Source organism: Phyllostomus hastatus, unplaced genomic scaffold (assembly GCF_019186645.2).
Source record: "Phyllostomus hastatus isolate PE091 unplaced genomic scaffold, TTU_PhHast_1.1 phas_contig_38, whole genome shotgun sequence".
Taxonomy (NCBI): domain Eukaryota; kingdom Metazoa; phylum Chordata; class Mammalia; order Chiroptera; family Phyllostomidae; genus Phyllostomus; species Phyllostomus hastatus.
The window spans coordinates 29,180,773-29,207,768 of record NW_025333869.1 but is presented as its reverse complement, the minus strand read 5'-3'; the positions used below and the strand labels follow the sequence as shown (position 1 = coordinate 29,207,768).

Genomic DNA, 26,996 nt, shown 5'->3' with positions numbered 1-26,996 from the left:
AGTCAAATGGCCCCATAATATACAATTTGTATTTATGTTTTAATTGTCCTTCTTACTCATTTAGATTCACATACTTAGATCTCTGTTTTGTACACTGATGTACTCCAAGTGTTAAGTGTCTGAAATAGTGTCTGGTATATCGTGGGAATCCAACCTCTGTATGTTTTAAATAAGTAAAATCCCTGAGGCCAACCCATTGTTAACATATCAGCATATCCTCTTTAAGCCTAAGTTTATAGTTGGCAATTCAGTTTCATATTGTTCTGAAATTTGGCATTATATACAGAGATTGGATTTATTTACCCAATTTAAACAAAACATATTAAGCTATTTGAAGTACTGTAAGTATAATTTTAAAAAAAGACTTGAGATACATGACACTATGTTTTAGAATTGCATAAATCTTTAGGGCCCTAGATTCATTGGGGAAATTTAACTTGTCAGGTAGTTTATGGTTTGTTCTGTAGGTGGTATTATGTGCAAATGAGTTTGCTAAATATATAATGTAGTGCAATTTTGCTTCTGTTGAAAGCAAATAAGAAATAATCATCTTGCGGTAGTCAATGAGTAAAAGGAGGATAAACTTTGAAAAGTACACCAGCAAATTATTAAAATCTTTTAGAATGTAAGGTGCTTTTTTCTTCTTCTTTTCAGAGACTATGTTTTAGGAGTAACGTCTGCAATCTCAAATATTCAGTCTAACTTAGAATTGCATTACTTTATTTTGGATATCTCTCTGCTAGCCTCATGATGGTCTTCCCTTTCAAGCACTTAATTACCTTGAACCAGGACAGGCTTGCAAGTGATCACAGATTAGGGACTACAACCAAGGTAGGGGCCATATGCAAAGTGTCTGAAATCAGATCCACCTCAACGACGGCTACTGATTATGTTGAGAAAAAGACCAATGGTCAGCATTAAGAGGAATTATCAATTATGAGATCTAAAGAGTGAATGTGAAGTCAAAACTATGGAGCTAGACAAAATCAGAAGCCTAGATACCAAAAAAATCTGAGAACTAAGGGCAAGGTGTATAGCACAGCAGAGAATGTTACTCACCATAAATAAGCCAAGATTCCTCCCCCCAAAAAGGCAAAGAGAGAGAATTACACTCTCAGTGGGTTCATCTGTACTTCCATCATCAGGGAATGAGAAGAGAATAAAAAGCACAAAGTTGGTGGGGCTTCCAGCCATCCTGGCGTGGCCCTGGACAGCTATCAGGGTAAACAGGCATCTTGATGGCTACTGTCCATGGAGAAGCAAGGACACGGAGAGGAAAAACCAGAGACTTTCAAACAACAAAGATATAAGAAAGGGATTATAAATATTGATTCCCTTTAGTCTTTTTTTATTTTTAAAAGATTTTATTTATTTATTTTTAGAGACAGGGGAAGGGGGGAGAAAGAGGGAGAGAAACATTAATGTGTTGCTGCCTCTTGTGCACCCCCCCACCCCCACACTGGGGACCTGGCCCACAACCCAGGCATGTACCCTGACTGGGAATCAAACCGACAACTCTTTGGTTCACAGGCCCACGCCCAAACCACTGACCTACACTAGCCAGGGACCCTTTAGTCTTTTTTAATAGATACAGATTATCAGTCCTCATTGGGGATGTTAGATGATAGAAACTGTGATAAGCTATAGGTAATACTCAAAAGTATATTTACTAACCTTATAAAATCTGTGGTTTAACTCTGAAGACAACAGATACCTACATGAAAAGTAATGATCAGTTGCTGACCATCTACATGTTTCTACTTCCCAGTTTCTTGCCCTTTCACCCACGCTATTGAAAAAAGAAATTCTCCAAACTTGTATGCAATCTCACTGGTTGAGGAACTCTGCAGGGATCAATCCCAGGTACATTAAGACTAGTATTACATTACCAGTTTATTTTGCATCAAATTTACTTGTAACCCCCATAAATGTGTATTTATTCAATAAATATTAATTGATCATCTATAATGTGCCAAGTGCTGTTCTAGATATTAGGGAAACTGAAGTAGATAAAACAATATCTTTATCACCATGGAGTTTATATCACAATGTATAGGTTTGTATATCCTCTCTTCCTACTCGGGGAATATTTTTAATCAGTCCCTTACAGTACATTTCTTCAACCTCGTTGTCCATCAGAGGCTTCACAAGCACACACTCTTCCATCTGTTTGAATGAGAATCTTGAGGGAGGGATTGGGAAATTCATCTTTTAAACAAGCTCTCTAGGTGTTTTATATGCATTCATAACATTCTGGGTGAAACCACTACCCTATTAATAACATACTATCTAAGAAATTGGTGTTTTCCATTGGATTACATCTGTGGGACCTCATGATTTTCATGACTAACTGTTACCAAAGTTCTCATCTTTAGATAATATGAAAGTTGTCCGGGGTTTTCCACGGTTAATTCACCTACCAAAGACTAATAAGGCAGGCTTTTAAAAGTGTTCCATTTATTTTAAGCAAAAAGGGTTTTACTATAAGGCAGATATTACCATATTCTGCTTTGGGGAAGAAAAGAGTCCAACATTAATTAAAAATTATGGCTCATAGAACAAAAAGATTCATTTTAAAGATAAATTTGAGATAATACAGACCAGGGATGTTTTCTTACCAAAGAGGGCAAGACTGGGTGAATCTCAGAAATCCATTGTGAACAAGATAAAAAATATTCACTAAAGTAGTTTGAGTTAACAACAACTGGCATAGTCAATATTTAATATTAAACAACATGCATTATCAGTTGATATTCAGCTAATGCAGGCTTATTATGTGCCACATGCTATTCTCGGTACTTTAAAGATATTAAAAAGACATAATTTTCAACCCTCTATGAAATGGAATTTTGTTACCATGTCCATTTTGTAGAAGAGAAAACTGAGGCATAGAAAAGACAAGTAACCTACTCAAGGTTACAAAGCTGGTACATTTTAGCCAAGATTTGAACTAAGGTATCGAAATCCATGTTCTCCACTAAACTGCCCCTCCTCCTTAGTGTTTATAATACTTCTTTAAAAGACATACCAAAACAGTTTATGCCAAACTATTTTCTAGGAAGCAAGGATTTCTTTTTTAACCATGGTTTCCCTGACCCATTGCCTCAATCAGGCTAATTTTCATTTCAATCATTTTAAAATGAAGACAATGATGTTGCTGAGTGGACCATCAAGTTGTGAGAGGTTTAAGGATAACAGAGATATTGTTCTGAATCTCAGTTCTACTACCTGCTTGCGATATGACCTTGAGCAAATTACCTCTCCAAGTTTCAGTTCCCTCATCTTTAAAATAAAGGTTATAATGGGACCCACATCACAATACTATTTAAAAGATAAAACAAGATCCCCTATTCAAAGTACTTAGAAAGTACTCAATAAATATTAGTATAATAATTAAATATGTAAGATTTAATATGTAAATAGTAGCATCAAAAAACTGAACCAAATGATCTCTTGATTCTTCTACTCACACTAAAAATGGTTTATTTCTCTTCCAATTAAAAAAAGGACAAAAAAACAAAACAATAGCAAACCAAGCCACAAGCCAGTAAACCAATGATGTCTTTTATGGGAAAACCAGAAAGGCTATGGGACACGTGGATTTATATGTCATTAGTTTTCTCTATTCCAAAACGTATGTGCTCTAGCATCCTGAAACACCTTGCATAATACTATATAAACACTGTGATTCCAATAGGTCAAATGGACAGGCAGTCAGTGTTTCTCTGTGGGAAGCTCAATAATTCATTTTCTAAATCCCAGTTCAAAGCCTACATTGAGGTTAAGAAAAATTGACATTCGGTCTGTGAACTTAATGTCAAGCTTCAGAAAAACTCTGTGCAGCACATGTTTAGCGATTAAGTGGACACAGACAATAAAGACGTTGCCAGATTGTAAAACAAGACTTGGAAATTACAGAAAACGTTGCTAGTTATTGATTATGGTGACCATTCAGTTCTTACTGAGCCACCCAAAACAATCATTCATTTTCCAGCAGAGAGCCTGCTCATTTGCAAGATAAAGGAGAGACATTTCTGCACATGCCCATAATGTTCTTCACCACTGGGGGCAGCTTTACATAAGACTGCATTCACTGAAACCAAAGCAACAGTCCGAGCAGCTTTCAGAATGACAGTCTGCAGAAGTGAGCTGAGCGTGTGCGCGCTACAGGGCTCTCCTGCCTGCTGGGCTCCGATGCAGCTCTGTGGCTGAACTGGGTGCTCACCACCAGAAATGCTGGGCTATGGAATACAGATGTGGCAGCTCAGGTAGCCCCACGTTGCCTGGAGGAATACATCATGCTTTCCGATAAGAAGAAATTGTAGAAGCCAGTTGGGTTTTTTTTTACACCCTAACCCCCCAAAACTGTAAAGATGCAAAAACATAATATCCATGAAGATCCTATCACCTAGGAAGATTTTGATGTTCTGCTGCAAATGCGGAGTGGGGATTTATTTGTTCTTGGAGTGTTCCGCGTGGCTGGCAGAGAATAATGTTCCAAAATCGGTTCATCTCCCAAGGGGTCCAATTTTTCTTCCTGGGTGTCAGCGAGCCCTGACTCACTACAGTGCAACTGACAGGGGCTGTCATGCAAGCGGCCCCTAAGCCAAAGCAAAAGACCTAAGGACGACCTTTGAACAATACAAAGGATGGGTATGTTTTGTCATTTTTCTTCTTTCCTTCTTAAAAAAAACAAAAACAAAAAATCCTCTAGTCTGTGTATTACTTCTGCCTTAATTATTTTAGATGCCTTGCTCTGCTGTAAGACTATATATTCAATTGCTTAGTGAACACGTTTCTTGCTTAACTATTAAAAAAAAACCTAAAGACTATTCTCTTTAACTGACAAGGAGATGATTATTTGATGTTAAATGTTGTTATCTAGATTTAATTTTTTTAAAGAAAATATGTGCTTATTCTTGCTTGATTAAAAATAAATGAATTCTTTTTTGGGGGGATAACTTTTCTAAGTTGTTTTTATTTTCAGGTTTCAATGTAATTAGGCTACTGAGCGGATCAGCTGTAGCACTGGTTATAGCCCCCACTGTCTTACTGACAATGCTTTCTTCTGCCGAACGAGGATGCCCTAAGGGCTGTAGGTGTGAAGGCAAAATGGTATATTGTGAATCTCAGAAATTACAGGAGATACCCTCAAGTATATCTGCTGGTTGCTTAGGTTTGTCCCTTCGCTATAACAGCCTTCAAAAACTTAAGTACAATCAATTTAAAGGGCTCAACCAGCTCACCTGGCTGTACCTTGACCATAACCATATCAGCAATATTGATGAGAATGCTTTTAATGGAATACGCAGACTCAAAGAGTTGATTCTGAGTTCCAACAGAATCTCCTATTTTCTCAACAATACCTTCAGACCTGTGACAAATTTACGGAACTTGGACCTGTCCTATAATCAGCTGCATTCTCTGGGATCTGAACAATTTCGGGGCTTGAGGAAGCTGCTGAGTTTACATTTAAGGTCTAACTCCCTAAGAACCATCCCTGTGCGAATATTCCAAGACTGCCGCAACCTGGAACTTTTGGACCTGGGATATAACCGGATCCGAAGTTTAGCCAGGAATGTCTTTGCTGGCATGATCAGACTCAAAGAACTTCACCTGGAGCACAATCAATTTTCCAAGCTCAACCTGGCCCTTTTCCCAAGGTTAGTGAGCCTTCAGAACCTGTACTTGCAGTGGAATAAAATCAGTGTCATAGGACAAACCATGTCCTGGACCTGGAGTTCCTTACAAAGACTCGATTTATCAGGCAATGAGATTGAAGCTTTTAGTGGACCTAGTGTTTTCCAGTGTGTCCCGAATCTGCAGCGTCTCAACTTGGATTCCAACAAGCTCACATTTATTGGTCAAGAGATTTTGGATTCTTGGATATCCCTCAATGACATCAGTCTCGCTGGGAATATATGGGAATGCAGCAGAAATATTTGTTCCCTGGTAAACTGGCTGAAAAGTTTTAAAGGGCTGAGGGAGAATACAATTATCTGTGCCAGTCCCAAAGAGCTGCAAGGGGTCAATGTGATAGATGCAGTGAAGAACTACAGCATCTGTGGCAAAAGTACCACGGAGAGATTTGATCTGGCCAGGGCTCTCCCAAAGCCCACGTTCAAGCCCAAGCTCCCCAGGCCGAAGCATGAGAGCAAACCCCCTCTGCCCCCTACAGTGGGAGCCACGGAGCCTAGCCCAGAGACTGATGCTGACACGGAACACATCTCTTTCCATAAAATCATCGCAGGGAGTGTGGCCCTCTTCCTGTCTGTGCTCGTCATCCTGCTTGTTATCTACGTGTCATGGAAGCGATACCCTGCGAGCATGAAGCAGCTGCAGCAGCGCTCCCTCATGCGAAGGCACAGGAAGAAGAAAAGACAGTCTCTAAAACAAATGACTCCCAGTACCCAGGAATTTTATGTAGATTATAAACCCACCAACACGGAGACCAGCGAGATGCTGCTGAATGGGACGGGACCCTGCACCTATAACAAATCGGGCTCCAGGGAGTGTGAGGTATGAACCATTGTGATAAAAGCGCTCTTAAAAGCTGGGAAATAAGTGGTGCTTTATTGAACTCTGGTGACTACAAAGGGAACATGGTGCCCCCTCCCATTCCCTCTCCCTCTCACTTTGCTGGCAAGGCCCTGCCCTGTCCGTTTTAGTGCATTCATAATACTGGTCATTTTCCTCTAGTACATAATCAGCCCATTGAAATTTAAATACCACAATCAATGTGAAGCTTGAACTCTGGTTTAATACAATGCCTATTGTATAAGACTCTTTATTGATTCCATTAATGTCACACTTGTTTTAAGATAAAACTTTTTACAATTAATCCCCCACATCCGCTGCTTTTCTGGTAGAACCAAATCTACAGCTGTAGGAGGTTTGCAAATTGTTGGCAAATCAAGGAAAAACTGAATGATCCCAGGTACTCAGACCTTGAACTGATTCCAGGAGAATGCTTGATGACAGGAACATTTGGAGACAGAGCCGTGAAACAATGCCTGGCATAAAAGAAAATTGCAGGAAACTATCAAAAGATGGTGTTGGGTTAAAGCAGCACCAGGAGAAGTGTGCAGAGCTGTCTGAGTTATGATAAGGCAAGTGCAGGGAAAAGTGTTGAAAGGTTAAAATGAAAGTAGACAACTGCAAAATGTGAGGCGATGGTAAAAATACAAAGTTTGAGACTTTAAGCCCTGTCTCTGAAACCCATCTCTGTAAAATCAGACTAGACGTTTCACTGTCAATTTCTTCTGGTCTCTACATTTCCAAAACAAGTACCTAGAGAGCCAAGAAGCAAATTTAAGGAGGCAAATTTCTCTGCTGCTCCTCACGTTAGGGTGTTTTCAGAGAAAGGGCTTGCGAATGGGAAGGCAGCTTGCTATATTCATGTGGTTGGGAGCTTACCAGCATTTCTCATTCCAGTTCTTTCAAGGACCCTAATGTAGGGAGTGGAATCATTAGCTTTCTCTGTTCTTCTGTTTGGGATTTGTCAGGCTGTCCTACTGTGTTTCATTCTGTGTCCTGCACACACTAGTCCTCTAACGACCTGACACTTCATTTAAAGGTGTAAACAGAACACGGTCCAAGACATGCTTTCCATCAACAGCCTCATTAAAAAGGATGATTTTGAAAGCACCTGAATAAATGTATAAAATAAATCTCAGAGGAAAAAGGACCAACCCTCTGGCACTTGTCTTTGCTTTTCTATTGCTGACATTACTGTGTCTCTATGCTCATCTGTATTGTGAACTCATCCGTCAGTTTGATTCTGTACAGACCCTGCTGGCAATGTGCAAGCTGCATGCATGTTTTTATGTTGTAGGTGAAAGTTTATTGACTGCAGCACAAATATGACAGCTTTTGTATTTAAGTAACTTTGACCACAGTTCATTAAGATTTTAGAAAAATGTCTTTAGTCTGTATCCTCTTTCATCTTCCAAAATAAACAACTCAACTACAGGAGTAAAAATCAGGAATTGCAACATTAAGTCTGTTTTGTTTAATTTGGCTTGCCAAACCATGTCCCTGTTCTTTCAAAACAGAAATGCTGCAGCAAAAAAAAAAAAAGAAGAAAGAAAGAAAGAAAAAGAAAGAATGAAAGAAAGAAAAAGTGACTAGCTAATTTTACCAGCATTTTTATGTAGTTTGGGGGTTTTTCATATGCTGAGAGGCAACAATCTTAAGTCACCATGAAATATAATGGCAAGGAAGCCAGATTATAAAAATCACATTTTTATAAGCAATAAAGAAAAAGGAACATTTAAAGTGGATTTTGTTTTAATTAAATCCTAAAATAGATGGCAGTTTGAAAAAGCATCATAGCTACAATATGTTTACCCATCAATAACTCTTGACTAGATATTTATTAATGGCAAATTTTCACAGATTCCCAATGGATTAACAATGCAGATACTTCCTTACAGTACTGGGAACTGGATGACTGAGCCTACTGTGATGTTTTTCACTGAAGTTGTAATTTTACATTTTTCATAAAATGTCAGTAAATACATATTCCATCTAAAAAAGAAGTTTTCTTTGGTCAGACTCATTTTTCTCTGTACTAAAAATTATGGTATTAATTAAATGCAGTGTTAAAGTGAAAAATCCCACTTCTATTCTTTGGCTTGACCTTCTGCCTCATTTGTCATGGATACCAAATAAATGTAGGCAACGCATATTTACACTCCTATTTTTCATTCTTATAAATTCTCAATGCTGTGGTGCTGCTAGTATATATAAAATATATTTGCTGTATTGAAAACTGTTTCTAAAAGTCATAGCTACTTGGTGTGTAAGATTAAGTGAATATCCAACATTTTAAAGGCTAGTCATTTTTAATGTACAACTTTAACTCCTTATAAATTTAATAATGAATGAGGACCAAAATAAAAGATAGTGAAAACATATTTTGATTCAATACGTGAAATTCAAAAGAAAAAAAAGCAAAAAAACTTTTCCCCTTTTGGGAATGAGTCTTCTCTAGTTCTTAGTATTTTCTAAGCTCAAACATAGAATCATTGTAAGTTAGACACTAACTTGTTCGCCACTGTAATTTTAACAAGCCAGCTGGAGCTTGTTCTCCTCCTTAAAAGCTGTTGCTCTCACCCCTATCCCATAGCACTTCCTGGACTTCAGATGTAAGTCTGTTTTCTTTAGTATTTCAAACTCACTGCATATTAGAGAATAGAACTGATAGTCCATTTTCTAGTGCAAATTTACATGAAGTATGTGACTTTCCTCAAAGGTGACAACAATTAAATAAGCAGCCTGACCTGTTGAACTACAGAACAGAGAAACATCCAGGCAGATGGATCAGTCAGCACTTTGAATGCTTCCCCAGAGAGGAAATGCAGTAGAGTCTCCAAAATGCCTGGCTCTTTGAGTCCCAGCACCCACAGTGCCACTGCAGCATGCGGTTAATAGTCCCAGTGCCACGTTCTTCCAAGCAATACTGATGCAAGATATATTCCTTTTAATGAGTTTATATTTTCTAAGGATGTTGACATTACATTTTTCTACAAATTTAAACCATTTTTTTCCATTGATTTGGTGAGTCAACTACCTAAGCAGACAAGCAATAACTGTATTTCTGTGGAGCAGCAGTGACCTCCTGTGGCTGGTTAGACTAACCACAACTATCCATACATTTTATATAACTTTTTAAACTTCTGAATCCTTACAGAAATGTGGTTGACAATACATAGTTTTTGATCTGTGAATCAGATTTGAACTTACTTAGTTCATCTCCCTGGAAAATACAGTTATAGTGTTATTTTTTTTAAGTTATACAGGGTCCGGCAGAAGTAGCACCTGCCTGAGTGTGGTTGGTAAGGTAATAATATGAGTGTAGTAATTTATAGTTTAATTTGAACATTTCACCTAAAATGTCATATGGTGTGCTTGAGTGTGATATTGGTATGTTGCAGTTCCATGCTTATGATTTTATAATAAAAGATTTTGTAATGAACAAGGGGTGTTATTTGTGCCGGGCCCTGTATTTTGCATATTGACTTATTTAGTAATGCTCAAACAGAGGCCACAGAACTGGCACTGAGGGCTCGAAAGAAGTGCTCAAAAACGAAGAGCAAGTTATGATGTAATAAGATGGCTAAGAAATATTTTAAGGCCTTTGCACTCATTGATGTTGGCCAAATATACGTGTTTCCATGAAATGGTTTAACATTTTCCATAGGCAGGATACTGAAATATGATGTAATTTAGGCTGTGAAAAATAAACTTTAATATTAATATTGAAAGAATCAGCATCAGTTACTTACTAATCGGTAGGAATGTCTGAGCTATCATATGAGGGAGGCTCCCTTTCTGGCTCCAGAGCTCTCCAAGTTGTCGATCAATCATGCCAGTGACCTGTGCTTTCCCCCACGGCTCTCTCCCCTCCCCTTCACCTCCCTCCCCATTTCCAGCCTGCTGAACACTGGGTCTGTTAGACAATGATGTTACAATACAGGAGGCGATGATTCATGGATAATGAGATTATGCTCTCCTTCTGGGGAAGGATAATGCAGAGTCAGATTCATAGATTTGGCAAGGGTTTTTAGGATGCTGTAGGTGCATGCACTATCTTCTTTTCCTTTGACACTGACTAAGAAGAGAACTTAAACAGTTTATCTAAAGTGTGAATTAGATTAGCACCAAAAACAAGCATCAGGCCATGAAGCCTAACACAAAATGTGTTCCACACATGGCACGTGGGAACTGAACCACGAGACATAAAAATTTCAGAAACGGTGTTTCTTCTTGCATTCCCTTTCCTCTGGATTCTCAGAACTTGGATCATAGCAAATGTGTGAGGCTTTGCTATACTTGAATTCTCTTAGCTATGTATATTAAAACTCAGAGGTAACTAGAAGATATTATGAAAATGAAAAATTATATCAGTAAATTTGAATTATATATGTTGTAAGAGAAACAGAATTGATGAAAGCTAAGTAGCTTGTATTAAATGATTCTTGAAAACTAAAAAAGCACAGGTGAAAGTGACAGTTTCTCTCAAATCCAAATTTTGCTTAGTCTCCAAAATCATTGATGATTTTTGCATAGTTGAGTAGACTACAATAGAAATACTACAGAGAAATCTACATAACACATTTCTTCATTTGAGGAAAATATCACAGCCATATGTGGTAGGATGCAAGATTCTCTGACACTTGCTAATCAAATGATTTCAGACAAATTATTAGCTTTTCTGAACTTGAAGTTCCCCATATGTAAAACAGGCATATGTTGTTGGCTTCACGTGATTACTGGGAGGGGAAAATGTAAGAAGTGCTTTGTTATCAATAAAACAGTAAATGCCTATTGTTTTCAAAGAGTACTTAGAATGATTCTCAACTGTCTTTGCCAGTGTTCTACATTTGGTCTGGGTTATAAAGACATAACTAACCTCTATGTTATGGAAGCCCAAATCCATTTTACATTTATATCAATTCCGGGACATGACAGTGAGTCTAGATCTTAATGTGTCTTTGACCTTTCATTTAAAAAAACCCCACAGTTTCTTCCACCCCATGTTATCTAAGTTGAGGAGTTTATCAATAATAAGCACAATGTACAATAAACATAAATAAAGACACTGACCACAGTGTACTGAATCAAAAGATTATCAAACTAAACTAAAATTTGAATTGTTTCCCAAATCAGGTCATTACAGCAAGGGCTTTCAGTCAGCATAGGTTACCCAGCCATTCCTTCTCCAATATCACTACTATGAGCTCTCATTGACTTTATAAATACATTTTATGGCAAATGACACTGTTATTGAGCAAAAAAAGGTATTCATCACATGACATCTACTCTGTTGTCCCTTTATTCCCCTGTGAAAGACTATCCAAAATCTCCTCCCACAATAGAAATTATTATTGATTTTATTTATAAGTTATTGCCATTAAAGATCACTGGATTAAACATAGTAGCTTAATAATACAAAGGCTTCTTTTTATAAGTAACCACCTACTCTTTTATGCAAAATTAAATACTTAAGAGTCCTCTTCATTGGCCTTTCATCAAAAATTTACCAGTGTAATTATGAATCTGTCTCCACTGGATGTAGCTGGTCTTGACAAGTATGAGGTAGCAGGTGCATTTTCAAAATTCTTACAATTGAAGTAGACACACTGTTCCTGATTGACAGGTGGGTTTCAATGACATCTCTAGACAACAGAGATAATGCTGTTTTTTTCATTGGGAAAAAGCATTTTTGAATTTTCTGCTGCTTTACCTTCATGGGTTTCTTGGTGGTTGTTCTTGAGTTGGGTAAGGACAATTCCAGGAGCACAGAGAGACCAAGAATGTAAGACCAAGCAGAGGCAATCCATTTGGCAATAGTACTTGCTGATAACCGAATCTCCATATACAATAATAAGTCATTTCATTAAAAGAAGCTTCTATCTTATTCTATCCAGCAAAAGATGTAGTATAAGCTCATAGTGTTCTTGGCAATTCTCTATATTTTATTTTTATTTTTCAAGGGCTCCCACCTCCTCCTCCCCAGGAATTTTCTTTATTCCTTTCTCCCTCTCTTAAATCATTGTTCTCTACTTCCTATACAACAAAAATAGGAAGTATAAATCAACACAATTGGATCATCTCACTCAAAGAGCCTATTTCCAATGAAAAAAATCAATGATAAAATTTCAGTCTGTCTGACAGCCTCTCCTTTCCTCTGTAGCCCACAAACCACCTCTTTAGTGTTTTCATATTTTAAATGGAAGAAAGAAGAAATTGAATTCTTTCAATTTCTTGAAAAAGAAGGAGTTGAAGTACAGGCTGGCAAAGTGTTAAAGCCCACTATTTTCCTTTTTAAATTCACTAACTCCTAGAAAAGAAAATATGGGACTTTATGTAAAGGAGTACTCAACTACATTTCACAATGAAAAACACTCATATCAACAATCAGAATTTAGTCTTTTCAGAAATAAAATGCAAGTTTTCTTTGGTCTCACATATAAAATGATAAGGCAAATACTATACTTAGCAAAGGCAATTTCTGTTAAAGCTTAAATTGTACTAATTACCATTTATCCTGGGTGTAAAATACATTTTGCCAGCAAAGAACAAAGACTTCAATTAAATATCAATCCTTATTCAGCACTCTCGAAGCTCTCTAGTGTATTAATAAGCTAGGGAGTAGAAAGAAAACATCCTCAAATGTGAGGCTATAGTGCAGTGAGGCTCCCCTATTAGGCTGTGTTCATGGCTTCAACCGGGTGGTCCCCACATGCAGCTACCATTAACCTGTCATACTTTCTAAAAGAAGGAACAGGCTCACTCCCTTTTAAGACACCCAACCAGCACCTCACAAGAATATTTAAAGGGTACTTGTAGAAGATATCATGGGGAGGTTGAAGTAGTAGAGTGACTTTAAAAATCTCTGATAAACCTGTGATAAGATTAGAACAGTGAGAAGTCTCTAAGAAGTTTAATAACTAACAGTACTTTAGGATCAGTGTTGACTTGCACTAATTTAGGAACAAGTTTTGCAGAATTCATACAAAATTTTAAAGTGAAAAGGTGTAACCACTTAGGGTACTGCTATTTAGCCTATGAAAAGTTAGGTGACATTACTGAATGACAATTAAAATGAATTAATTAAAGATCTGTTAAATATGGCAGAGGTCATATTACATAAGTATATATTTTTTCACCATGCTAGGCTTATTTTTGATGCTTAGAAAAAATATCCACATCCTTCCTATAAGGTGATATATTTTTATTATTCATTTGGGCAGGTCTGTGTATTTTTGGGTAACTGAGTCTTGATTATGTGCCAGGAGTGTCTACATAGTTCTTTTTGTAATATAAAAACACAGCCCTTAGATTCCCAGTCAGGGTACATGCCTGGGTTGCAGGCCATGACCTCCAGCAACCACACATTGATGTTTCTCTCTCTCTCTCTCTCCCTCTCTCTCTCTCTCTCTCTCTCTCTCTCTCTCTCTCTCTCTCTCTCTCTCTCTATCTCCCTCTCTTCTCTCTAAAAAAATAAATAAATAAAATCTTAAAAAAAAAACACAGCCCTTATACTGACTCTGCCTTCTAAAAAGTGTCATCCATTAATACAATACCTTGCCCCTTCTTTATAGGACTGTCCTAAAATAATGCATACCCCAGCCACATAAGGTTTTTCAAGACAAATTATATTATATATCTCCAGTTTCCATTAAGAAATTATTTCCCTCAGTGGATTGAGCTCGGGCTGGGAACCAACGTGTCCCAGGTTCAATTCCCAGCCAGGGTACATGCCTGGGTTGCAGGCCATAACCCCCAGCAACCGCACATTGAAGTTTCTCTGTCTCTCTCTCTCTATCTCCCTCCCTTCCCTCTCTAAAAATAAATAAATAAAATCTTTTAAAAAAAGAAAGAAAAAAAAAGAAACTATTTCCAATGATTTACCATTTGGATATCCCTCTGCTAGGTAAATTCTGATCTTCCAGGACAGTGTTCTTCCCAACCTGTGGCATCCACTTCAGCCCATCACTCATCAGTAAAAGGCAGCCACATTTAGTCCAATGGATTTTTATTGGGAGGATTGAGTAGTAAAGTGTAAAAATCTACGTATATTTTTATGAGTTTCACTTTGTTTGTTTTATGGTCTGACACACACACAGATATGTGTGGAGCCTTTTTTAGTTTACGCTTAAATGTAAAAGCATTAAGCTAGCTGTAAATTTAAAATATGAAGGTAGATTTTAAAAATACATACTCTGAAGTTCACAATACATATATTTATTAATCTACAAATAATCCTAAGTGATGAGGATACTGTATTTCACCCTCCTGACCTCTCATTTACTCTTCAAGTTTACCATTACATTCTTAAATTTAAGCTTCACTTTCCTTCCATTTTCCATTGCTAACAGAGATGTTCTTTGTGTTTGCTTTTTGGTTGTTTTGTTCTGTGTTGCTTTTGCCTACAGATACTGTCCCCATTCTTTGAATGATTCGCTTTGTCTGCCTTTCTAGAACCCCCAAATTTTGATCCTGTCAGAAAGTTATAGAAAAATCTATCACTTTTATGGTTGGAGCAATCAGACAGACTGGGTTTGTCTCTAGATTGCCATATAGTCAAGTCTGGGATATTTGCCTTCTGTCTTCCCAGTCTCTCATTTCCATGCATTTTCCACTTTAAGAAAGATTTTCCATACTGAATTTCCTCCTTCCAGTAATACTGAGGGCTCTCTTGCTTCCTTCTTACCAAACATCTATTCATAGATCTAGACCAGTATTACTGTCCCTCTCAAGAGCATCCAATATTTAAATAAAAACCTTTAGCTGAAGGAGAGAAAGTCATACACTAAGAGCAAGCATACCCTGCAGGGTTGGGTAAAGTGCTTCTGGGGGTCAAAAGGCATTGCAAACACTCATGAAATCATCCTATACGGATACCTCTGTATTTTTCTCAAACGTGACTTTGGGCCTTCCCAAAGGAACCAAAGCAGGGCAAAGAATCCAGGTTTCAATCAGTAAGCTATAGTTTGAGAAATATCTCAGTGAATTGCTGTATACACAGGCTTTCTTCATAGTTTTTCTCACTGGAGAGACAGTGCTATATAGAGAAAACTTGGGCTAGGGATCCAGGAAGAACCAGTTTGGATTCTGATTCTGGGACTTAATAATGAACAACTTATGAGTCTTAGCTTTTTTATCACAAAAAAGAATATGTGTAAAACAATGTAATCATCGTAGAATTATTATAAATGGGTAAAGAATCAGGACTCAGCATTTCTTGAATATTTTCATGTGCTTTGTTTTGGCATGTCACATGTTATTTAATATTCATACAAATCCTGTGATGATTAAGTATGACATAGATAAAAAATCTTTAGTACAAAAAGCTTGGCACAAAAAAGTAACTTTCACCTTCCCTTCATTAACTCTAACTGCTAAGGGTTTCAATGCCCCAGTATGCTTTAGTAGTATTCTACTACCTGTTTTTATATGGAATGATAAACAGATATGTGATAGACTTTCAAGAAATAAAAAAGAAGAAAATGTTACCATTTGCAACAGCATGGATGGACATGGAGAACATTATGCTAAGTAAAATAAGCCAGATAAGTACCATATAATATCACTCATAAGTAGAATCTAATGAACAAACTGAGTAACAAGCAAAACAGAGACAAACTTACAGATAGAGAGCAGGCTGACAGCTTGAAGGTGAGGGAAACTGGGGTGGGGGATGTGAAGGGATTGAACAAAAGAGGAGGGAAAAGAGGAAGAACTCTTGAACATGGACAACAGTGTGGTGATTATAGGGAGGAGGGTCGTGGGTAGAGGGGGAAGAGGATATAGCAGGGATAAATGATGATGAAGCAATTACATAAAATTAACTTAAAAATATATTCTAAATTGTCATAAGTTCAGGGGCATCTAGGCACACAGTCAATACTGAACGGTAACATGGCGTACAAGAGCAGTGCCCTAGAGCTCCCCAGAAAGCCCAGCTGCACCTCCTCCTTTACTTGCACATGATTTCCCGTGCTCTAACACTGGCCAGTTCTTGAAGGAGCATGTGTTTTCCTACCTCTGTGCTTTGGACAATCTATTTTCTTTGTGAAGAAATGATTTTCCTCACTTCCAAGTCCTCCTGGCAATCTCTGAGGCTTTCTATAATAGATCCACCTGAAATCCCACCATTCTAGAAGTCTTCTTACTCTTGTCCTTTCCTGTTTTCTGTATTTTGTAGCTCTGTCGAAGACTACATCGCAGGCTGCCCTATGTTAGAGGTGTTAATGTTCTATATACCCTTTTTGAGGAAAAGGACCATTTTGTTTCTTCTTCCAGGGGTGACTGGGCTAGCTTTTTATTCTGTTGAATTGATGTTTTGGTGATTGGTGATGTAAGGTGATTATCAATCTCATATTTATTTATATAGCCTACATAAACATTTTTGTTTTTATTTCATATATACTTTTCACATACACAGTATTCTCATTTATCATTACCTAGTTTGGTTTCAAAAATTATTACTAATTATATATATTTTTAAGACTCATGTTCTGATTTGAATTGTTCCTATGTCACGAATAACCTACCAATGATTTTCCTTTGATATTCACCAAGGGCGTTAACATTTTTAGGGGATATGTTAGTGTGACGAAAGGCTAAAAAAATGTAAGGCAAAGAAAGAAAATGTAATTCTAAGTATAAATACATCTTGATTTTAGTGGAGACTGAGTAGCCAACTTCTGTTGTAAAAGCCATATATTTGTGACTTCTCTTTGTCCATTGCTTCTTGGGAAAGGCCCTTTTCTCTTTAGCTTGGTTGTCTCCACATCTCATCCCCAGTTTCACAAGGCTTCCATTTCCGATCCATTCCAAGGCCTCCCCTCTCTGACTAAACACACAATGGAGCTGCCCTATACTATCAGAAAAGTGGGGTCAGAGGTATTCTTTCTGATTATGCATATTTTCGAAGTGACAATTCTTACTGGAGGCTTCAAACATCATATACTCAGAAGCTGGCAATGATTAATGCTCATCTTTTTTTCCCCCTGAACACTGCTTATACAGAAGGCACATTTGATCATATAGAATTGAAGCGTTATCCCTTTGCTGGTTGTCTCTCCCTTCCTCCCTTCTGTTTACCCTCGTACTCCTTTGCACTGATTTCTGTCTCAGCTCCACTTAAAATACCTTACAATTTCCCCTCTTTCCAACTTTTATTTCCAAGTCAATTTTTACTAATTGAATATGCATCTCTGGAAGGGTTAAAAGCTAAATGCTAAAGATTTTTATCTCTTAGAAAAGTAATAATCAAAATGACACAGTCTAATAATTTAATTTAAAAGAGTCAAAAATCTATTTGTGTTCAATAGCTTTTTTTAGTTCTATAAAGAACTGTAATTTTGTAAATTATAGTTCAATTTTAGAAATAGAAATAACATCCTCCCTAATATATTCTTAAGTAATATTTTTATCATGAGTCGTAAGGCAGGGCAGGTTGGTAAAATATCCAAATATTCCTTTTCATGTGAGGTGTGGATCAGGCCCCAGACCTTGTTAATCTTTGCCATCAACAGAGCAGGTTCATTTTTTGGAACAAAGATAATAAGAGAATTGGGCCCTGGCTGGTGTAGCTCAGTGGATTGAGCATGGGCTGCGACCAGGTATCGCAGGTTCAATTCCCACTCAGGGCACATGCCTGGGGTGCAGGCCATGGCCCCCAGCAACCGCACATTGATGTTTCTCTCTCCCTCTCTCTTTCTCTCTCCCTTCCCTCTCTAAATAAATAAATAAATAAATAAATAAAATCTTTAAAAAAAAGATATTAAGAGAATTGAAATGAAACCTTTATTTAGTCATAATAACTCATAGCTATAAGGATTTTTGAGAAACTTGCAATCCATTTTCTTGCCTTCAATTTGAAACTACAATCTAATTTAATTGAATTTCTAACAATATTCCAAGAACTTCAAACCTTAGTCCCTCTCTTAATGATCTATTCCAGGGTTTCATTGTGAACAGTGTATCATTTTTGGACCCCTCACCTTTACCTCTCTTGTTTAATATATACCCAGTGGTTACTTAAATTTTAAAAAGAATTTTTTTTGTTTTCATTTTTACAAAAGAGGAAGAATTACAAGAAGGGGTTGTGTTTTGTTTTGTTTTTAATTTTCATTACTAGAATCTGCTTGGTCTAACTCAGTAAGAGGGCTCTAGGTTCCATGACCTATAATTTGTAAAAATTAAAAACCTCTGTTTTGAAATTAGCACTAATTAATGTATTTTGGGTTCAAAAACCTCTTCATAGAGTGACAGCTAAATGAAGAGAACCCAGTGCTTAAGTAACCAACAACCAATCACACAGGCAAGAGGTTTCTAGCAGGATATATTCGGTAATTTTCAATGCCAGGCTCACAAATTATATTTCCAGAGGTCAAATTTGCACATAAATCACTGAACTGCAACTATCGTCTTATCACAACTCAGCTTTAACATCCAGCACTGTGTTGTGCAGAAATAATCAATGGTTCAATTATCCCCATTTTGTTAGCTCAATTCACAGTATAGCCCACTAATTATTTTTAAAAAACACTATCTGATCTTCAATTTGTATTTCAACTATCCCCAAGTGCAGATGCTATCTCCAGTAATATGACAAAACAGATTTAGGTTTATAAATGTTTCTCTGTGGGCCAATAACAGCATGCATCCTGCAGTAACTATATTGTAGCCCCAAGTATTGTAAAAAGGCAACTGAATTTGCCAGAGAATCATTTTAGAGTTTATGAAACCTCCTCCACCTGTAAACTCAGAAAAAAGAAAAAGCCCAACACTCTTAAAGACCATGGAGGAAAGGCAGTTTAAGAAATAGAAGTCCTCTGTTTATCCAGGGAGGCACTTTACAAGGCAGACAGCTACACCACAGAAGAGACAACATTTCCTCAGCTGATTCAGTTAATTAAAATGCACAGTTACAACAGGCTTTCTTAGAGCCTGCAGCTGAATGACCGAAGTCTCCATTTTACTCCAGTGTCACATGGAACGTGAAGAGGCAAACATACTGCCCCAACACAATTTGACTCACTAAAATCCAGTGCTATAAACATGAAATACATTTCTCGGGCACATTTTAAAAGATGTATTATCAAGATTTATGGCATAAGGATAGAAATAATTTGCAGCAAGGCAGCACCAGGAGAATATTCTAGGTTCCTCTCAAAGTAGTTTAAAGTAAAATTTACAAATAAATCTTATGGGTAGAGTCCACTTTCAATGCAGAAATCTTCAATTCTTTCCTTTCTAATATATGGAATTTGAATCTGACAAACAGCCCGTATGTTGCCAAAATTTATGAGTGATACGAAAAGCCACAAAAGCTATTTGTCACATAAACTGCAGAGTGCAATATCAGTCTGCAGGGCTCATTTGCAGAACTCATGAGGAGCATGGGAGGAGGGGATCCTAGCAGCTGCAGCCTTGACCGCACTGCCTGTGCCAGCCAGAATTCAAGCCGTGTGAGCTGAGTGTAGCTGAAAGAGAAGGTCGACAAATGGGAAAAAAAAGGGTTCTTATTTCTATGTTTTTATTAAATGAGTACAACAGCATGCACCATGCACAGATGAATGCCTGCAAAAACAGTTTAAGATACATGAGGCCTGAAGGTATTCAAATTAAAGCGATTCATGAAAGGCTACTTTAATTTCCTAGTGGAAGGGAGAGATTACAGACTTTGAATCATTAGACTAACAGCATAGCTTGGCATCAGTTTTCTCATCTGTCAAATGGGAACAGTACTTCACATCTCAGACCCATTTTGAGGATAAATTGAGAAAATATGTATTTGTGGGCATGGCAGGTGTTTAATAAAAGTAATGTCCCTCTGTCTTACTAGGAGTTTTCATGATGCTGCAGTCTGCAATCTATAGAAAATAGTTAAATATCCCAGGAGCTTAATTAATCAGTCATTGAATCAAGCCCATAAAGGGCTCACCATAAATTTGGAAACATTCTGTTAATATCTGTTAATGGAATCGCTGTATTAAATATTGTTCTGTAACAATTTTGCTTAGCACAGCAAAAACACTCTGATTTTAGTATTATCTTCTAATAATTCAGTGTCCTTGCCTTTTCATTACTAAACTTGAAGCACTGACTCCATTATCTTTAAAATCTCTCTCTTTAAAATGTTGTTCTAATGTCTGACAAACGCCCCTCATTTTTCTCCCCAAAACATAGACATATTCCACTCCTTCATACTGAATGCTGAAAAGAATATGCTGTTATTATTGTAGGGAACTAACTGGCCTATATAATTTAGCACTAATTCATTTCTAGTGGGAAATCATTTAGGCATTTGGAAGAAAGTAGTACAATATTAATATTTATATTTTCAAAAATTATAATCAAGTCTATGAAATGATGGCTGAATTATCTAAAGCAATTAATCCAAAGTTAAAATACAGGAACTCCAATTCTTGTATTCTTGTATCTTAGGGCATTTATTGAGCACCTACTATGTACAGGCATACAAATGGATTTTTGTTTTTCCTCAAGGCAAACAAAACCTAACAGAAGACAAAGGACATTTGAACTTTGGAGTCATATCACCAGGAAAGCCATTGAATTGATGGGTTTGGAAAGTTGCTTCCTTATAAAGCATTGGATTTTCTCTTCTCAAGAGAAAAATTTGATTTGTGCCCTTCACTGGGGACATGATAATTAGTTCTTTTTAAAGACACTGAAAAGAGCAGAGATGAAAAGAGCTGTAAGAGTTTCTAAATGACACAAGATCTGTGAAGCGGTAGGTATTTAACACAAACCTCATAGAGCTGTTATGTAGATTCATTAGTTAATTAGTTACTTAATGACTTTGAAGTGTTAAGTCTTTTTTTACTAGGCTTTTTTTTTACACTTTAACACATGTGAGAGAGAAATAACTCTTTCTGAAAATAGAAACTACCATTTTAACATATTGGATCTTTCCATGATATAATTTTAAGACATTCATTCCTACTCTGACTTTCTTCATACTACTCCTGGAAAGCCTGTCTAGACCCTGGTCCCCAGAGCCTTCATTTTCCAGTGTTAACATTGGTCTCCACTATCTCTAGGCATGGAACTGAGAAACCCTCAGGGTGAAGTATTTTGTATTATAATATAAGGCATTATTTGATGATAATGGCATCAATTATTAAACAAGATATTTAAATGTAGTTTAGGATCTCTGTACATCAGGAGAGGAGAAAAACTGTTGGGTAAATCTGAGAGAAACTGAAAAGGGAAGGAGATAAAATCCAATGATAACTATCTTGCCATTTGGAAATAGTGACTGAGAAGTTCAGAAAAGATGGCAGAGGCATAACTAGGTTAACAATATTCTAATACCTGGGAGGCATTTCTGGAGCTTAAACAAAAAAATTCTGTTGACCCATCTTAAACAGAGAAAAGTGAACGTACTGTCAATGTACAGCTCAATGGATGCGGGACACACCTGTGTTCTTTGCACCCAGATAAACACACGGATGATTCCCAACACTTCCAAAAGCCTCCTATGAGCCTTCCATTTATTAGCCCTGTCTCCAAGTGTAACCATTAACATTACCTCTGAGTGTAGAGAGTAGCTTTATCTGTCTTGGTACTTTATATAAATGGAATCATAAAGTATGTACCATCTTTTAAGCCTTGCTTTTTTCTGACTGGACATTATCTGTCATGAGATTCGTGCATATTGTTGAGTATAGTTGTAGATCTACAGATATCTAATCTCTGTCCTTCCACCTCTCCCCCTCCATACACACAGAATTAATACTTTTCTTATTCATATAATGACCATGGATCCCTGTACTGGGAAGGTGCTTTTTTTTAAAGATTTTATTTATTTATTTTTAGACAGGGAAGGGAGGGAGAAAGAGAGAGAGAAAGAGACATCAATGTGCAGTTGCTGGGGGCTGTGGCCTGCAACCCAGGTATGTAGCCTGACTGGGAATCAAACCTGCGACACTTTGGTTCGCAGCCTGCACTCAATCCACTGAGCTACGCCAGCCAGGGCTGGAAGTTTTCATGAACTTCTTATGTCATGTACTCCATAGCATGGGAGACTGAGGAATTGCTAGTGAATAATTTCCTATTCTATTCTAGTCTAGTCTAGTCTAGTCGATTCATACCAGTAAAAATAATGCAACTTTAAATTATTTTGCACTTTTAAACTCTGGCCCTGGATAGCCAGCTCTAAGGCGTACTATGAGGCAATGAGCTTTTTCAGTAGCCCTTGTTTTTTGCCCCAATCCCTTACCTCAGCCCTCTGTTCAAGGTCCTCAGCTCCTAGAAAGCCTGCTATAGTCAAACAATTGTATAAAAAAACTGGGTAAATCACATCAAGGTGTTAATGCCTAAATCATTAGCTCACCAGGGTAGGCCCAGAACAGTGCTGTAACAAAAAGGTCCAATTACTCTCTGATTACCCCCTAATGGGCTCCCTTCTAGAGCTACATTTATTGATTGTGCTATGTGGTTCATTTACATGGAAGAACTCCAAGAAACAGATCTGTGGCATTCAATGTTGTATTTACTATTAGAATGTGATTGACATTATTTCACTACATCACACAGCAGTCTCTTTATAAGAGCCAGTGAGGAAGGTAGAGTAGTTCTACTTCTTCTAAATGACTTTATTTTAAAATATGTTGGTTTCTTAACTGAATTTATTGGGTGACAATGATTAATAAAATTATATAGGTGTCAGGTGTACAATTCTACGTTATATCATCTGAATATTGTATTATTTGTTCACCACCCCAAGTCTCCTTCCATAACCACTAATCCCCCCTTTGCCCTCTTCTGCCTTCCCCACCCCCTTTCCCTCTGGTAATCACCATACTGTTGTCTTGTCTATGAGGTGTTTTTTGTTTATTTGTTTGTTTTTGCTTAATCCCTTCACATTTTTATCTAGTACCCCCTTCCCCTTCCCCTCTGACTGCTGCCAGCCTGTTCTCTGTATCTATGAGTCTTTCTATTTTGTTAGTTTATTTTGTTCAGTAGATTCCACACATACTATATTTTGCCATGTATAATGCACATTTTTAATCTAATTTTTTAGGGAAAAATAAGCATGTGCATTATACGTGGGTATAATTATTACATACCATGAGTATAATAATAGGTATAATAATCCCATGTATAATGCACACAGAAAAGTGGGTGTATACTATACACAGCAAAATACAGGTAATTGAAATCACATGGTACTTCTCTTTCTCTGACTGGCTTATTTTACTTAGTAAAATACTCTTCAGGTCCATCCATGCTGTTGCAAAAGGTAAGGCTTCCTTCTTGTTAATGACCCAGTCATATTCTATTGTGTAAATATAGCATAGCTTTTTTACCCACTCATCCACTGATGGGTACTTGGGCTGCCTCCAAACCTTGGCTATTGTAAATAACTCGGCAGTGAACATAGGGATGCATATAGTCTTTCACATTAATGTTTCAGGTTTCTTTGGATATATTCCCAGAAGTGGAATCACTGGGTCATAAGGAAGTTTCATTTTGAATTTTTTGAGATAACTCCGTACTACTTTCCACAGTGGCTATTGTTTTTCATGCAACTAATCCTGCCCTCATGCCACCCCTACCCCCTCCTCTCTACCTCTTTCCCTCTCTCCTAAAATTACCAAAAACACCAAAGAAAAACACTTCTAACAAGTGTTCAAGACCTTATAACTTATATTTTTGTCTATGTTCTTCACCTGTGGTTTCCTTGGCTTTTCTTAGATTCTCTGTTCAAATGTCTGATTTTTTTAAAAAATCCTGATGAATTTAGGAAGGATAGAAATTTAATCAATAAAATACACTATTCTCTAGAGAAAACAAAATTCAGTCCCTGTGATTAGGCTGGGCTGGTCAATGGAGGAATATATGTTTTAGGCAAAGGGCTATTGCAACAGTTTTCACATTGCAACCCATTGACTGGCTTTGGCTGGAGAGATTGGAGGAGGGGCTATCTGAAGGGACTGAATGGTCTTTCCAGTTCCTTACACAGTATGGCTTTTAACAAAGTTTTGCCTAATGCATTGACTGAATTCAGATATTTTCCAAAAAGTGAAGTGTACAAAATAAGGAAATGTTTAGGAAAAATCTAGATCAAGAAGTGAATAAAAGACAAGTGAACCTGTAAGAAAACAGGGAGTTGCATTTTCAAGATAGTGGAACCATTACTATATTTCTTATGTGATATTTTGCAACTACTGGTCCATTTTTATTTTCAAGGCCCTCAATTAGAGTTCTGCTTGGGAAGATTTGATTAATGCATTATTTATCTAAGAGTCATTGATTTATAGAGTTTAACCTAAGACTCAACACAGCTCATTTTCTTTGTAATATGTATGCCTACAGGAAGGATACCACAGTGACATGGGGGTGTTGTACCCTTGGCTGGTAATCCGTATAAGCAATCACCCAAACTGGCAATATTGAAAATATTAAATGATAACCATTTATTTATTCCCTTCATTGCTAGGATTCTTCTATTGAAAATAAGTGAAAACAATTCTCAGCTTCTCAGTGATAATCCATAAACCAAACATACCACAAAATAGTCCAAGATGTAATTCATTGAAATGTCCTCTGAAATGAGGAGGAGAATCGAATGTACGTATCTCCATTAGCCCCTATATTACTTTTTAGATCAAAGCAATAATTCCAGTTCAGATGAATTATCATTGGGACTTTTTGTTTGTTTGCTTGTTTGCTATTAGGCTATTTGATTTCAAGACTCTGGAAAAAGCATGTCATCTTGTAATAAAACATATGAACACATTTATTATCAGAGATTATGTGAGATTCACAAAAATTTACAATTTGTATTCATGCTATTCCTAAGGTGTTCAATGGGACTTATTCAGTAATATAACAGAATACATTCATATTCATATAATTTTTCTTTATTCAAATATATTTTGCCAAATCCAAATTCAAAATAAATTTACTGAGAAACTATCATTCCTGGATATACCATAGTAAACATCCCCTTTAAAAATCACTAAATCCAACATAAAAATTAGGATCTCATAGCTTAAAATGTTCTTCTCAGCAATGATGGTAGAATTAAACATGATCAGCATACTACTGTGTGTATTTCAAATGCTTACAATGTACAAAAATTAGCATCTATTTGTTTTTGCATGGCCAACACCAGCACACTGGCTGGAGCCTGGCAGCCTACCACTTTACAAGGCTTTTGCACCCAATGCACACTTTGGAGCTCTGAAACTTCTAACATCTCCCCACAACTTGTCTCAAACTGAGTCTGTCAGTTTCTCTTGTGCAATTACCCTTCTACTACCATGCTCCAACAAAACCCAAAGTTACTATTCTTTGAACATCTTCCTCAGAGTCCATCTCTAATCTGCTCATATTGGTTCTTCTGCCAGGAACATTCCTTTACATCAAATCCATCTTATATTTTATGACCAAACATAACTCTTTCATGAACTATTTTCTAACTCTTACAGTTAAAGGTATTTTTCTTTCTCCCTCAACTTCAATTGCACATTATTATTATTATTACTATTACTGTTAGTTCTTACTTCTACAGTCCTTATCATTTTCTAACTTGTGTTATATTTAATTAAGTCTATTTATTATTTTTCTTTCAGAGAAATTTTAAAGGGAGGAAACATGATTTATATGTCATTTGTACCCCAAGAATGCTTAAGACAAGATTTGAGATATAGTGCATGCTTAATAATAAATGTCCATTTAATAAATTAATGTGTGAATAAATGAATGTCATATTTATAATAGTCATGCTGAAATTCTAGTATGCTAAACAAGGGATTCTTATTCCCTTATCCTTGCCAAAAATATTCATACGTGGTTTGGGATACACTTCATACCATCAAATATTTCATTTCATTTAGTTTATATGTTTACCATTTACAGTTATCTGAATGGCCCTACCTAGAAAAAGAAGCACTAGAAATATAGAAGCATCATCTTATGAATTATAAAATCATTCCTAAATTGTAAGTGGCCTTTGTTGCCATGTGCAAAACCTTTATTGAGCTACAACCATTTAATCTTTACCAAACAGTCATGAGTTCATGTAGAGGGCACACTCTGAATGGCTATGAATAATAGGCACGGAGGGGCTTTTAGAGATTTTTCAGAGTGCAGTGAGTTGGCCATCATCCCATTTTATAGGTAAAGACATTGAAGTGCAAGCACACAGAGTTAGAACTTGAATCCTGATCTAATTCAGCTCCTCTCATAGAGTCACTGAATAATAATCTCCTGTCTGAATGTTAACTTCCTTCTAAATAGAAAGGATGCCTATTTAAATAGAGGACAAGTCATTTTGCCCTGCTACATAGTACATACCACAAGCCATTATAAGCTCTTTCCATAACATCATCTTCTTAAAAACAAACAGGAATACAAAACTGTCACTTTCCAATGGCTTACTATGTTTGAGGAACTAGGTTGAATACTTCTCTCAACATATTTAATTCTTACAACAATCC

The 26,996-nt window shown here is 36.8% G+C and overlaps 2 protein-coding genes across 3 annotated transcripts in view; one reads left to right on the top strand and one right to left on the bottom strand.

Moving 5' to 3' along the window:
- The window catches only part of CTNNA3 (catenin alpha 3), a 1,495,188-nt gene that overhangs the window by 855,568 nt on the left and 612,624 nt on the right, over nucleotides 1-26,996 (bottom strand). The gene's annotated exons all lie outside the window — the stretch shown is intronic.
- LRRTM3 (leucine rich repeat transmembrane neuronal 3) overlaps nucleotides 4,158-26,996 on the top strand; it is a 167,176-nt gene continuing 144,337 nt past the window's right edge. Inside the window, exons 1-2 of the mRNA XM_045841857.1 lie at nucleotides 4,158-4,653; nucleotides 4,988-6,519. Of these exons, the coding sequence (XP_045697813.1) occupies nucleotides 4,650-4,653; nucleotides 4,988-6,519 (1,536 nt within the window). The 5' untranslated portion in view covers nucleotides 4,158-4,649. The remainder of the gene's footprint in view (nucleotides 4,654-4,987; nucleotides 6,520-26,996) is intronic.